This window comes from Marmota flaviventris, chromosome 12 (genome assembly GCF_047511675.1).
Source record: "Marmota flaviventris isolate mMarFla1 chromosome 12, mMarFla1.hap1, whole genome shotgun sequence".
Lineage (NCBI taxonomy): Eukaryota > Metazoa > Chordata > Mammalia > Rodentia > Sciuridae > Marmota > Marmota flaviventris.
The window spans coordinates 55,626,824-55,639,766 of NC_092509.1; the positions used below are offsets into that span (position 1 = coordinate 55,626,824).

At 37.8% G+C, this 12,943-nt stretch overlaps 2 protein-coding genes across 3 annotated transcripts in view; both read right to left on the bottom strand.

The window, feature by feature from the left end:
* Positions 1-12,943, bottom strand: part of Smyd3 (SET and MYND domain containing 3) — a 699,549-nt gene that overhangs the window by 535,156 nt on the left and 151,450 nt on the right. Inside the window, exon 2 of the mRNA XM_027928608.3 lies at positions 3,010-3,073. Within this exon, the coding sequence (XP_027784409.1) occupies positions 3,010-3,073 (64 nt within the window). The remainder of the gene's footprint in view (positions 1-3,009; positions 3,074-12,943) is intronic.
* Positions 3,546-10,308, bottom strand: LOC139701398 (endogenous retrovirus group K member 113 Env polyprotein-like). 2 transcript variants are annotated; one of them, XM_071599997.1, is made up of 3 exons: positions 10,222-10,308; positions 5,521-5,805; positions 3,895-3,983 (listed from the first exon to the last, which is right to left on the bottom strand). In XM_071599997.1, the coding sequence occupies exons 2-3, from the start codon at positions 5,758-5,760 to the stop codon at positions 3,939-3,941; spliced, it is 285 nt and encodes a 94-aa protein (XP_071456098.1). In that variant the 5' UTR covers positions 5,761-5,805; positions 10,222-10,308; the 3' UTR covers positions 3,895-3,938. The 2 variants fall into 2 exon arrangements, with proteins under 2 accessions (XP_071456097.1, XP_071456098.1); XM_071599996.1 differs by having other exon boundaries at positions 3,546-5,805.

Genomic DNA, 12,943 nt, shown 5'->3' on the forward strand with positions numbered 1-12,943 from the left:
GAAATGTGAATACTGACAGCAATGGTGCCATACAATGAGAACAAAAGACACATTACAGACTGAAATACCCACAAAACCTCTCTCAGACAACTCATTGAAGCCAAACCCCACACATCAAAGGCTAAGTTAGCGAACCAAAGTTATGTTCCCCTGGGGTGGACATATTATAGATTTTATGCTACAAATTCACATGCTCAATATCAATTTCCATTCCACTTGCTATTGCCTCCTTTTCATTACTGTTCATAGTTCAGTGTGTCAGTTTAATTCTATACTACTTTGTAGCTATCCACAATAATTACAGTGTTTAATGCTGTATCTTAAGGTTGAGATAAATATAGCAGTTTAAATGCATATGGTTTGGCCAATCTTTTGACCAGACCTCTACACACATCAAAACCACTCACCCCACATACACTCACACATGAGCAGACTCTAGCTAATACCATATATTTCACCTTACTACTTCTCCATTACTTTCCACAGTATATCTGATGATAACATTTTTATTGACACTATAGTAAACAGCTGATAAATGTAGTAAAAATATATATACTATAATGAATCAAAATGACATGCCACCTACCAAAACCCCTCCACTCATTCTAATCAGATAATGACCTTTTCCCACCCCTAGTGTTTTACTACAAATGGAGAAAGCAGTAGGAAAAATATTCATAAAAACAGGGAAAAAATAAAAATAAATTTTTAGGTCATTGAGACTAGAAAGGAAGTATACCTAAAATATTTGTGTCAAATAAAATGATAATTTGTCAATTCTGTGTGTATTCTGCTTAATCTGAAGTTCTGAGAAACAAGTAGCTGAGTTTCACATGAATAAAAGAGCTAAAACACCACCATAAAACAGTCTTTCTGGAATTTACTCTGTAGAAAAACATGAGTTTATTTCTTTTTTTTGCTTTTTTGTTACTGTTGTCGCTAGTGATCTTCCATAAATCTAGGATCTTCCTTTGACAGAATATTTGGTTTACAAATTGAGGTGAAAATAATTCAGTACTTTTAACATTTCCTACCTTATTTTTATTAAGAAGTGTTAAAATTTTCAATGTCTATTTTTAACATTTTTGTTTTATGTTCTTTGGGGATAGAGTACATCCTTATCAAAATAAAATGAAAAGCCAAGAAAAAATAAAGAATACAACAGATAATGGAAATCTAGACTTAATCAGAAAAGTAAAAGGAGAGTAACATTTATATTTAAAAGAAGAGTTAAAAATCTGGAATTGGGCTACTGAGAATCATTTCCCAAACTCTAGAGCCTTTAAATTATAGCATATTTGGCAAGTTGCTTGCCTCTCTATCCTTAGTTTTCTTATTGGTAAAATGAGCATATAATAGTACTTAATTCTCATAAGATTCTTAGAAAATTAAATGGAATTAAATGGTGCATAGGAGATATCTAATGAATACTAGCTCTGCTTATCAGTCACAGATTTAAAACTGAGGCCTACAGAGTTTGTGTTTTCCCTGAGATAATTTAACTAGAAAATGGCAGAATTAGCATTAGAACTTCAAACCCATGATATTTTTGTACCCTTTTTTTTTTTTCTTTTCTAGTAAGATCACTTTGGGATCAGGGAACATAACTCAGTGGTAGAGAACTTGCCTAGCATGCACAAGCTGGCGAAGGGGGGCTCACTTTGTTTGTAGTCTGAAGAAATTACTTTCAAAGGAGAAGATAAGATAGCAAAAATCCCTCAGATAAGCATGGCCTAGATTTAAAAGAAGGAAGGAACTCAATGTGGGTGCCTATGTACAAATGCAGGCAAATACACACAACAAAATAAGAAATAAGAAGGATGGGTGAAAAGTGGGGGCAAGTTCTGTGACACAGCCACAAAAGTTCCACTTAGACTTTTTAATATGATATAATTCATTAGAGCATAATTACATTTCTTATTAAATGATTAATTATAAGGTTTGAAGAAAAGGTCATGTTGAATGTTAATTATACATCCTTGAAGGAATTTCAAAGATATTAACAATGGTATTCATTATAAATTAATTTAAACTCTTGGAAGGCAATTTGGCATTATATTTAAAAATTCAAAATGCATACATCCTTTCACTAACTGATATAACTAGGAAGAATTTATCCTACAATTAATTTAAATAAGTGTGCAAAAATAAAATAAAAGGATGCTGGATGCATTATCAGCAAACCAAATACTGGAAAAAATTGAAGACTTCATTAACAGGGAAATTATGATTATCATGTATCTATGTAATGGAGCTATGGGATAGTATAAATTTTCTTCTAAATAGATTATTAAATTAAAAGAATATCAAGGTATATAAGAATTTGTCCCAGGGCTAGGGTTGTGGCAAAGTGGTAGAGCACTCGCTCATCTAGCATGTGTGAGGCCCTGGGTTCAATCCTCAGCACCACATAAAAATAAATAAATAAAATAAAGGGATTATTTCCATCTACAACTAAAAAATATTAAAAAAAATTTGTCCCAGAGTAATATTTGTTTTTTTAAAACATAGAAAAAATATATTCAAATGTGTTAGTAATTCTCATAAGAAAATATTTCAAAGACATCCAAGAAAATTAAAAGTGGTTATTTCTGGAAAATAAGATTGAGGCAGGGGGCATAAAGATGGAAAACAAACAGTTATTTTCACATAGCAGAAATATATACAAACAATGCTTATATTTTAACCATATATAGGTTCAGCAACCCTAATTCAAAAATTCAAAATCTGAAATGCCCCCAAGCTGAAAATTTTGAAATTTGGGGGTTAAGTGATGCTCAACTGGTAAAATCTATGCAAATATTCCAAACTGAAAAAATTTTAAATCTGAAACATTTCTGGTCCCAAGTATTTCAACCTGTATATATATTAATTTTAAAATTGAAGGAAAAATAACAAGTAAAAATGAGTCACAGATTGTTTAAAAACACAAATAGACCAACAGGTAATAGGAGACAAATTTTCAAATAGAGAATTTGAAGGTTTCATGATATAGCTGAGAAGTCTTACCTGACACTTAGCACTACAGTATTTGGCAACTCGGCATTGAGAGCATCGCATCAACTTTTCCTTCCTGAATTTAAAAAAAAAAAAAAATCCATATTAGGAAATGAGTGAGAAATATATGGTTGAAGGAAGAGTATATAAATCAGCATGTTCTGTTTACTCCATATGTATGGTCCTTTAAATTTTCACACCAGCTGAAAGTGAACTGCAATGTGAGACATTTAAATAATGACTAATACTCTTGTTTAAATTGTGGTATAATAAGCCAGGCAGGGTGGTCCATGCCTGTAATCCCAGAAGCTTCAGAAGCTAAGGCAGGATGATTATGAGTTCAATGCCAGCCTCAGCAACTTAGCAAGTCCCTAAGAAACTCAGTGAGACTTTATCTTTAAATAAAATACAAAAAGGACTGGGAATGTGGCTCAGAGGTTGGGTGCCCCTGGGTCTACCACGCGGCCTGCGCAATGGTTTCATTAATGAGGTTCTAGGCATAAAGTTAGTTAGAAGAGATCGAAATAAAACACACAGACACAGTTACCTTATTTCTATTGCTAGGTCCGAGACGGCTCCCCTCTCTGGCTCCGACCTCTAACCGCCCAGCAGGGCAGCAAGGATTACTCAGGGCTAGCAGGAGAGAGAGAGAGTGAACACGCCAGGGAGTAGCCTTTTATTGGGGAACAAGAAATTCAGGGGATAATTCCATCCAATGAAGGTTGAGGGGGGACTGCACTCCAAGGTCAGGGTCAGTGATTGGGCCCCCGGGGTCAGTGGTCAGTCACACCCCCACACGGACGGGTTCTCTCATCAGGAAAGGGCCGGGAAAATTCCGACACAGCCAGAAGCCTCAGACCCTTAACGGGAGTCGCCCAGTCACGTGTCAGGATGGCTTCCCACATATTCCCCCTTTCTATTCTTAAAAATGAGGCGGCGGTTCACTCTTTGGAGTTTCTGTATTCTTGTTCCGAAGACTCGCCATCCTATAATTATAACACAAAAGAGAATTAACAGCAAAGAGAATAATCCAATAATGTACCAGGCCGAGTGTTTAAGAATATTTCCAGGGTTGAATCCATTTAACTCCTTCAATATTTGGTTTGCCAGAGAAGAAGGATCTGAAAAATCAGCTTTATTATTTTGAATGTCTTGGATATGGTGATGAAGTTCCAGAATATCCAAGCTATTATTACTATTTTGCCAAATACCTAATAAATGGTTTTTAACCTTCTCCCAATCCCAGAGAGAAGCATTGTACTTGGCAGCTGTAACACAAACATACTTATAATTGGCATGGCATTTAAGCCTTTCCTTAAATTTTAAGGCTGAAAGTTCATTACCTATGTCTATAACAGTCGCCTCTAAGGCGTTTAATTTAGTCTCAATCCTTTCATCAATATTTACTTGATTATGCAGAGCCTTGGAAGTATTTTGAGCTAAATTATTAAGAAATTTTGCATGCTGAATATTCTGAGACAATGTCAGAGACGCAGAGACAGTTGAGGCAATAAAGGAGACTAGCGCCAAAACACCAACAATTATAACTCCAATAGCACGTTTTGGTCTTGTTAACTGGGCATGAATTTGCTGTAAGACTTGTAAACCAGTATCAGCATACCATGGCTCTGAAATATTAGCAGGTAATAAAACAAAAGAGGGCTGATGAAGTATCAGCACTCCTTTTCCTCCATTATATCTAGTAATACAATTGGTTAGGTTACATTTATTACAAGTAACAATATATCTGTCATCTATCCATTTAACTTTTACATTTCCAATAATTAAAACATAAGGAGATTGGACACAGGCTCGTAAGCCATAGCAAGATCCCTCTTTACAGTTCTTGCCAACAAATTTTGGTAAAGGTTTGTCTGTAAAATGTAAGAATTCTGAGGCAGCAATTAAACGCCAAACATCTTTCTGAACACCTCCTTTACTATAAGTCAAAATATTACTAACAAATCCTGCAGGTGTCATAGCAGAATTTCTTCGTAATTGTCTTTTATCAATTTTTGGAGACCAGTCTAAAATATACCCACTATCTTTAGACACCTTATGTTGTACAGGAAAGGTATTTACACAATCCATCCATCTAGGAAAGGTGCCAATCTCAATTGTAGAACTATTTGGACAGTGGGGCATCCGTGGAGGTTTTGCAGAAATGACTGGCTTGTTATGGGAAAGTCCCATCTTAATTACTGATCTAGTATAAGGTCTTAAGTCCCCATAAAAAGAATTATTTGTCAGTCTATGTCTACCAATCGCTGTCTTTTCTTCGAATGATACTTTTAGACAGCCGGCATGTTTATCATGTGACCAACACAAAGGTAATTGGGCACTGTAGCCAGAATAATTAAATCTAGTCACATGATTGGGAGTAATATGGGTATCTGTAAATCCTCCCATCATGAATGAGTCATTAGTAAATACTGGAATAGATTCTCCAGTCCACACAGCTGGGTGTACCAGGGGCGGATCTGGGAAATATGTCCAGTAAGTGTCTACTTGATCCCCCTTTACCTGACAGCCCAACAGGGCAATTACTGTTGCTACCATCATCACTGGGGTCCTGTTCTCTCCTAGGTGTCGAAGTATTCGGGAAGCCTGGGTTGTTAGCTTCTTCAAGTCTTCCCATGAAATCAGCTTTTCGGCTGGGTCAATCTGGTCTTTCTTCATCCTTTTCCGATATCTCCTCCTTCTGGATAGGGCCTCCTCCTGGTCAATCCTCAGTCGCTTGAATCTGGGTTCTATCTCTTCCATGTCTGATAGCACGTTCAGGTACCCAAATAGGACGGAATGCACCTTCTGGGAAAATACAAGCATGACCTCTACCCCACATTATCACTGGGTCTGGGCCCTTCCACTGACCAGTCTGTAAATCTTTCCACAAAATTCTGCCTAAAGGGCCTGTTACTGAGGGAGACATTTGTCTCTCAGCAGCAGTGTGACCTTCTGCGTCACAGTTTAAAAAATTTAAAACAAACAAGGCATGATTAAGGCTATTTTGGGGAGTCATAAACCTATTCCCCCCCTTTAATTTTTGTAATTGAAGCTTAATAGATAAATGAGCTCGTTCCACAATGGCTTGGCCTTGAGGGTTATAAGGAATTCCTGTTTTATGATTAATTTTAAACTCTTGGCAAAATTGTTGAAAAGAAGAGCTTACATAAGCTGGAGCATTATCTGTTTTAATCTGCATAGGGCACCCTAAAACAGAAAAAGCTGCTAGGCAATGAGAAATTACATGTTGAGTATTTTCCTTAGTACGTGCTGTGGCAAAAATAAATCTAGAATAAGTGTCCACTATGACATGTACATAACATTGCTTACCAAATTGAGGAATATGAGTTACATCCATTTGCCATATTTGATTTGGTTTTAATCCACGGGGATTTACCCCTGATGGCAGAGATGGAGTGTGAATAACACACTTAGGGCATTGGCTTACAATCTGACGAGCTTGTTCTCTAGTAATATTAAATTTTTTACGTAAGCTAGAAGCATTTTGATGATGTAAGGAATGGGAAGCTAGTGCACAGTCATATGAAGACATCTGTTGACAAAAAGCTACTAATTTATCAATCTTGTCATTACCAGAAACTAAGGGTCCTGGAAGATTAGTATGAGCCCGTATGTGCCCTATGAAACATGGGTACTTTCGCATTAGCACTGTCTTTTGTAAATTATGAAATAACTCAAATAACTCTTGTGATGAAGTATACCCAATAACTGAAGTTTCAATATTTTTAGTAACTCCGACTGCATATAAGCTGTCAGAATAAATATTAATAGGCTCATTTGAAAAGTAATTTAAGGCACAAATCAGAGCTTGAAGCTCTGCTCTTTGGGCAGAAGTATAAGAAGTTTGTATTACCTCTGTGTGAACATGACTATAAAAACCTGCTTTACCTGAGTTAGAACCATCCGTGAACACTGATAAAGCTTCATCTATAGGATGTGCACGTACAATCTTTGGAAAAATAAGTGACGTTAATGATGCAAATTGTATAATCTTATCACGAGGATAATGGCTATCTATCTGGCCAGGAAAATCAGCAAAAGCTATCTGCCATGAGCTAGAAGTTTGAAAAAGCCAATTAGTCTGTTGAATAGAAAATGGAATAATTATGATATCAGGCTCAGATCCAATTAATTGTAAAATCCTAGTTCTACCTTTAATTACTAATTGAGCTATAGAATCATGAAAAGGAATTAATGTCTTTTGAGGAGAGTGGGATAAATAAATCCACTCAATAACTCCTAATCTTTGCCATATGGCTCCTGTTGGGGTATGTTCAGTTGGAAATATTAATAAATACACTATTTCTTTAGGATCAACTCTAGTAAGCTGTGCATTTTTAATTGCATGTTCAACTCTCCTTAAAGCCATTCTAGCCTCTAAGGTTAGCTGACGTGGAGAGGTTGGAGAGGGATTTCCTTGTAATATCTGAAATAAGGGACTTAAATTAGAAGTAGTTAGTTTTAAAGATGGCCTCAGCCAATTTATATCTCCTAAAAGCTTTTGAAAATCATTAAGGGTATGTAACTCCCTTACTCTTATCTGAAGATTTTGAGGACGGATTGTACGTCCTTGAATTATCTGACCTAGATATTGAAAAGGAGGCACCTTTTGAATTTTTTGAGGGGCTATGCATAAACCCATTGCTGTAAGTGAAGTCTCTAACTGAATAAAAATTTCTGAAAGTACCTCTGGATTAGCATGAGCCAATAATATATCATCCATAAAATGAATAATATACGCATCAGGAAAGCTATTTCTTATGGGATCTATCGCCTGATCTACATATTTTTGGCACAGGGTAGGACTATTACGCATTCCCTGGGGGAGTACTTTCCAGCAATATCTTTTAACAGGTTCCTTAAAATTAATTGCTGGGACAGTGAAGGCAAATCTCTCACAATCTCCAGGATGTAACCTTATAGAGAAAAAACAGTCTTTTAAATCTATTACCATCAAGCTATAGTCTAAAGGGATGGCTGTGGGGGAGGGAAGTCCTGGCTGTAATGATCCCATAGGTCGAATTGCATGATTTATCGCCCTTAAGTCCTGTAGCAATCTCCAATTACCTGACCTTTTTTTAATAATAAAAATAGGTGTGTTCCAAGGACTAAGCGTTGGTTCAATATGACCAGCCTGAAGTTGTTCCTCAACTAACCTATGAATTATTTTAAGCTTTTCCCCTGAGATGGGCCACTGAGAAATCCATATAGGCTCCTCTGTGAGCCAGGTGATTTTTTCGGCTGTCTTAGGGATCGGGGAAGTACTCAGGGCCCCTAGTAAAAATTTTGGCTTGGAGCATTTACTAATCTTTGTCGTGGACACTGGTCTGTAAGCAGATACTCTTCCTGAAGGGTCTCCTTATCATCTCCAGGAAAATACCTCTGATTAACTCCCTCAACTGACCTTATCGAGTTTGGAGTAACTAATAATAATCCCATCTTGGCTAAAATATCTCTTCCCCATAGGTTAGCTGGTAAGGACCCTAACACATAAGGCTTAAATACTCCACTGTTCCCATCGGAATCTTCCCAACGGAGATAGTTGGCACTTTGAGCAGGCTGTGAAACCTGTCCTATTCCCTCTAGGTTAGCTGGTGCTACATGTAAAGGCCAGCTCCTAGGCCAGAACCTACTAGAAAAAACAGATATATCAGCTCCTGTGTCTACTATTCCGAGGAACTTTTTATTATTAATTTTAAGCTCTAATAAGGGGCGTTCTTGTCTTACTAGCTGCGACCAGTATACTCTGTCCGGTGGTCTAGAAACTGAATCTACTGGTGCGTGCCTCCCTGAGTCACAAGGCAATAAAATCAATTGGGCAAATGTATCCTTTGGAGTAAGCCTTAGGGCATAGTTGGACTTTACAGTAACATTTAACTGTCCTTTAAAATTTGAATCTATCACACCGGGTATCACCTCAATGGCTCCCTTTAAGTTATTGCGTCCCAAAATTAAACCTATAGTATTATCTGGAAGCGGCCCGAAAATTCCAGTAGGGATTTGTTTTGGCCCTGTCTCAGGATTTAATTCAACTGTCCTTGAAGGTCCTAAGAAAACTGTCTGCGATCTATGTTCCGATAAAAATCGCGGGCTGTCCTGGTCGGCGCCAGTGACGTCACACTGTGCGACCTCTCCTCGAATTCCCCGTATTGTTGCTCGGCCCGGGGAGGGGCCGACCGGAAGTTTTTTGTCCTCCCGCTAGGAGGAAATGATGGCGAGAAGGCGGGCTGATCCGCGCCATCTTGACTCGCCACGTGGGGTTGAGTCCTGCAATATCTATTATCGCCAGTAGATGGAGCCCTGAACTTAGAATTGCGCATGCGACAATCCCGCGCAAAATGATTATTTCTCCCGCAAATGTAACATTTTCCGCGGGGTTTTCGTACTAAATCCTGTGGTTTCAAAGTTTCTTTTATTGCTGCAGCTAGGGCCACTGTTTGTAAATGAGTAGAGTCTATGTCAGAACATAAGCGAATAAACTCAGAAACTGTCCCTTTTTTACGGTGCGGTCTAAGAATATCCTGACAGTATTTATTTGCGTTTTCGAATGCCAATTGCCTAACAATGAACTCACTCGCTCCCGAGTCCCCGATTGACCTGTTTGCAGCCTGGTACAACCGGGCTACGAAATCTGAGTAAGGTTCACTCGCACCTTGCCTGATTTTGGTAAGAACTAAATTGGACTGGTCCTTGGAGACAATCTGCCTCCAGGCACGTTTGGCACAATCAGTTATTTGATTGTACACTACAAAATCATAATTTAACTGTCTTTCTAGGTCAGTAAATTCACCTGTCCCTAGAAACATTTCTACTGGCGTTTCTATATCCTGTCTTTTGTTCTTTTCTGCCTGTTCAGTACAGAAATCAGTCCAGTAAGTCCTCCAAAGTAAGAAATCTCCCCCGCTCAGACAAGATCTGGCTAAAGAAATCCAATCGCTAGGAGGAAGGGGTTGTGAGCAAATATTTTCTATCAGGCTCTGTACAAAAGGCGAATTGGGACCATACGTCTCACATGCACTTTTTAGTTCCTTAATGGTTTTAAATGGGATTACAGCATGAACTCTAACTCTCTGATCTTGTTCATTAACTTGCTCAAAAACTGGAAAAAGTTGAAAACCGCTAGTATCCTCCCCATCTTCCTGTGCTTTCTTAATACCTCGCTGGAACGGGGTAAGAAAAGTCATTGTTAACCCAGCGCACCTGTTAAATTTTGTCCTTTTAGCAGGTACCGGCCGAATTCGAATAGTCTGGACAGGCGGTGTTAAACGCAGCCTGTTAAGATTCCTCTGTAAGTCCTGAATTTCCATGTCTGATTCTTCTCCCTCAGATTGCAAGTCATGGTCAGACTCTGTACTATCGTCATTTTGAATTTGGGTTTCTAAACCACGTGGCGGAGAAGAACTCTGAGCCCCTCTAGGAATCTCTTCCGGATTTTCCTCTGTAGGAAGATCCTCTACCTCTTCCTGAGGGCTTTCTAAGATCTCGGAGGTTTGTCCTCTATGATATTCGTCCCTAGAATCTCCCTGCGGGCTAGTATAGTCCTGTGAGTTTAAAGTCACATTCCTAACCTTGGGTTTGGCTTTTAGCGTTGTCTTTGTTTTTAAACGGCCTAAGGGAAAAGGAATTAACTTAGCCTCAGGCGAATTTTCCATTTGAATAGACTTAATAGCCCTTTGCAAGCCTTTTAACAGGTCTTCAGGGGGCCACGAACTTTGACCCATATATTCAAAAAGACAAATTTCTAGAGCTGTCCAAGTTTTCTGAATACTTTCTATGCCTCCAGGTAGTTCATTAGAAAAATAAACTTTTTGTAACTTTCTTCCTAATTTCTCCCAAGTAGATAAATTTGGAGACTCTTGTTCACAAAACCAAGGACAATATTCACCTACAATCTTTAAGAATTGTAATAACTGAGCTTTCTTTATCTGTTTTCCTTTCTGATTAATTATACTGTCTAAAATAGTCAGATACATTTCCTTATCCGTAGAAGTTGAATTTCCCATTTTAATTAATTTAATGTCTCTTTCCTTCAATAGCTCCAGGTACTTTTGTGACCCAAATTGTCACCTCTTCCTTTATCTTTATCTTTATCCTTATCTTTATAGCGCGCTCCCACTCAATCTAACTAATCTAGAATGCCCCACGTTGGGCGCCAATTCTACCACGCGGCCTGCGCAATGGTTTCATTAATGAGGTTCTAGGCATAAAGTTAGTTAGAAGAGATCGAAATAAAACACACAGACACAGTTACCTTATTTCTATTGCTAGGTCCGAGACGGCTCCCCTCTCTGGCTCCGACCTCTAACCGCCCAGCAGGGCAGCAAGGATTACTCAGGGCTAGCAGGAGAGAGAGAGAGTGAACACGCCAGGGAGTAGCCTTTTATTGGGGAACAAGAAATTCAGGGGATAATTCCATCCAATGAAGGTTGAGGGGGGACTGCACTCCAAGGTCAGGGTCAGTGATTGGGCCCCCGGGGTCAGTGGTCAGTCACACCCCCACACGGACGGGTTCTCTCATCAGGAAAGGGCCGGGAAAATTCCGACACAGCCAGAAGCCTCAGACCCTTAACGGGAGTCGCCCAGTCACGTGTCAGGATGGCTTCCCACACCTGGGTTCAATCCCAAGTACCCAAAAAACAAAAACAAAAAATTGTGGTATAATATACATAACATAAAATTTTTACTTCAACCATTTTTAGCATACAGTGGCATTAAGTACATTCACAGTATTATACAACATATAACCACTACCACTGTTTTTTTAAAACTGTTTAATTAAAGTACAAATTTCTATTTAGACAAAAAAAATGCTTCATACAGACATTAATCTCTCTTTATTAAATTCAAAATCCAGAACGCATATTACTTGGAAATACAGGTTGATTATCCCTTATCTGAAATGCTTGGGACCAGGACTGTTTTGAATTTGGGTTTTTTTGTTTGTTTGTTTGTTTGTTTTGTTTTTTGTTATTATATTTGTGTATACATAATGAGATATCCTGGGGAATGAGACCCAAGTCTAAATCCTGAGGTAATTTTATACCATATTTTTAGTGTACTTATAATTTACCTGTCACACAAAGTCAGGTTTGAAATTTTCCATGTGTGCTGTCACGTCAACATGAGAAGTTTCAGATTTTAGCATTTTGGATTTTAGATTTCAGATCAGAGAAGCTCAACCTATATGTACTCTATACCCATAAAATGCAAGATTTTTATGTCTTCATTTTTAATATAACTTATTTATGAATATGCTCCTTCTGGGAAATTATTTTTAAATTCCATTAAATTTTATTACTACTTTAGAAATGCTGATTTGAGATGCTCCAAAATTATCTCCCCAAATCACCCAAATAACAACAACAACAACAACAACAAAAAAAAAACATAAAAAGTTAAAGCTTGAATTATACAATAAAAATAATAAATCTGATGATAACATTAATAGTGACAAATACTGACAAGACAGTGAATAGTTTCATGGTGGCCAAGAATACTAGAAACCAAAGTGTAATATATCAATAACAAAGCAGAATGCCTTGTTCTAAGCATTAGGTTAGAACGTGTCACACACTAAGTTAATGTTCTTCAGATCTGGTAACCCATGCTACAACTGAAATAGTAATATAAGGTAGGCATTATTATGCCCACTTCAATACTTTCAAAGATAAAAAATAGACATTATGGTTCAAATTGACTATGGAAAATGCCATAGAGTGAATGTAGCAGGTGGTTCCAAAGGAACAGGATAGAAAATCAGAACCTGAATACACCAGAAGAGAAGTGAGGACTAGAGTATAAAACATGGGAGAGTGAAAGTCTAAATAAAGTAAAAAATGCCTCCCATTCTGCAATTATCAAACTCTAGCTACCAGATATCAACACCCCAGATAACAAATCAAATCCAACCTATCTGGCCCTA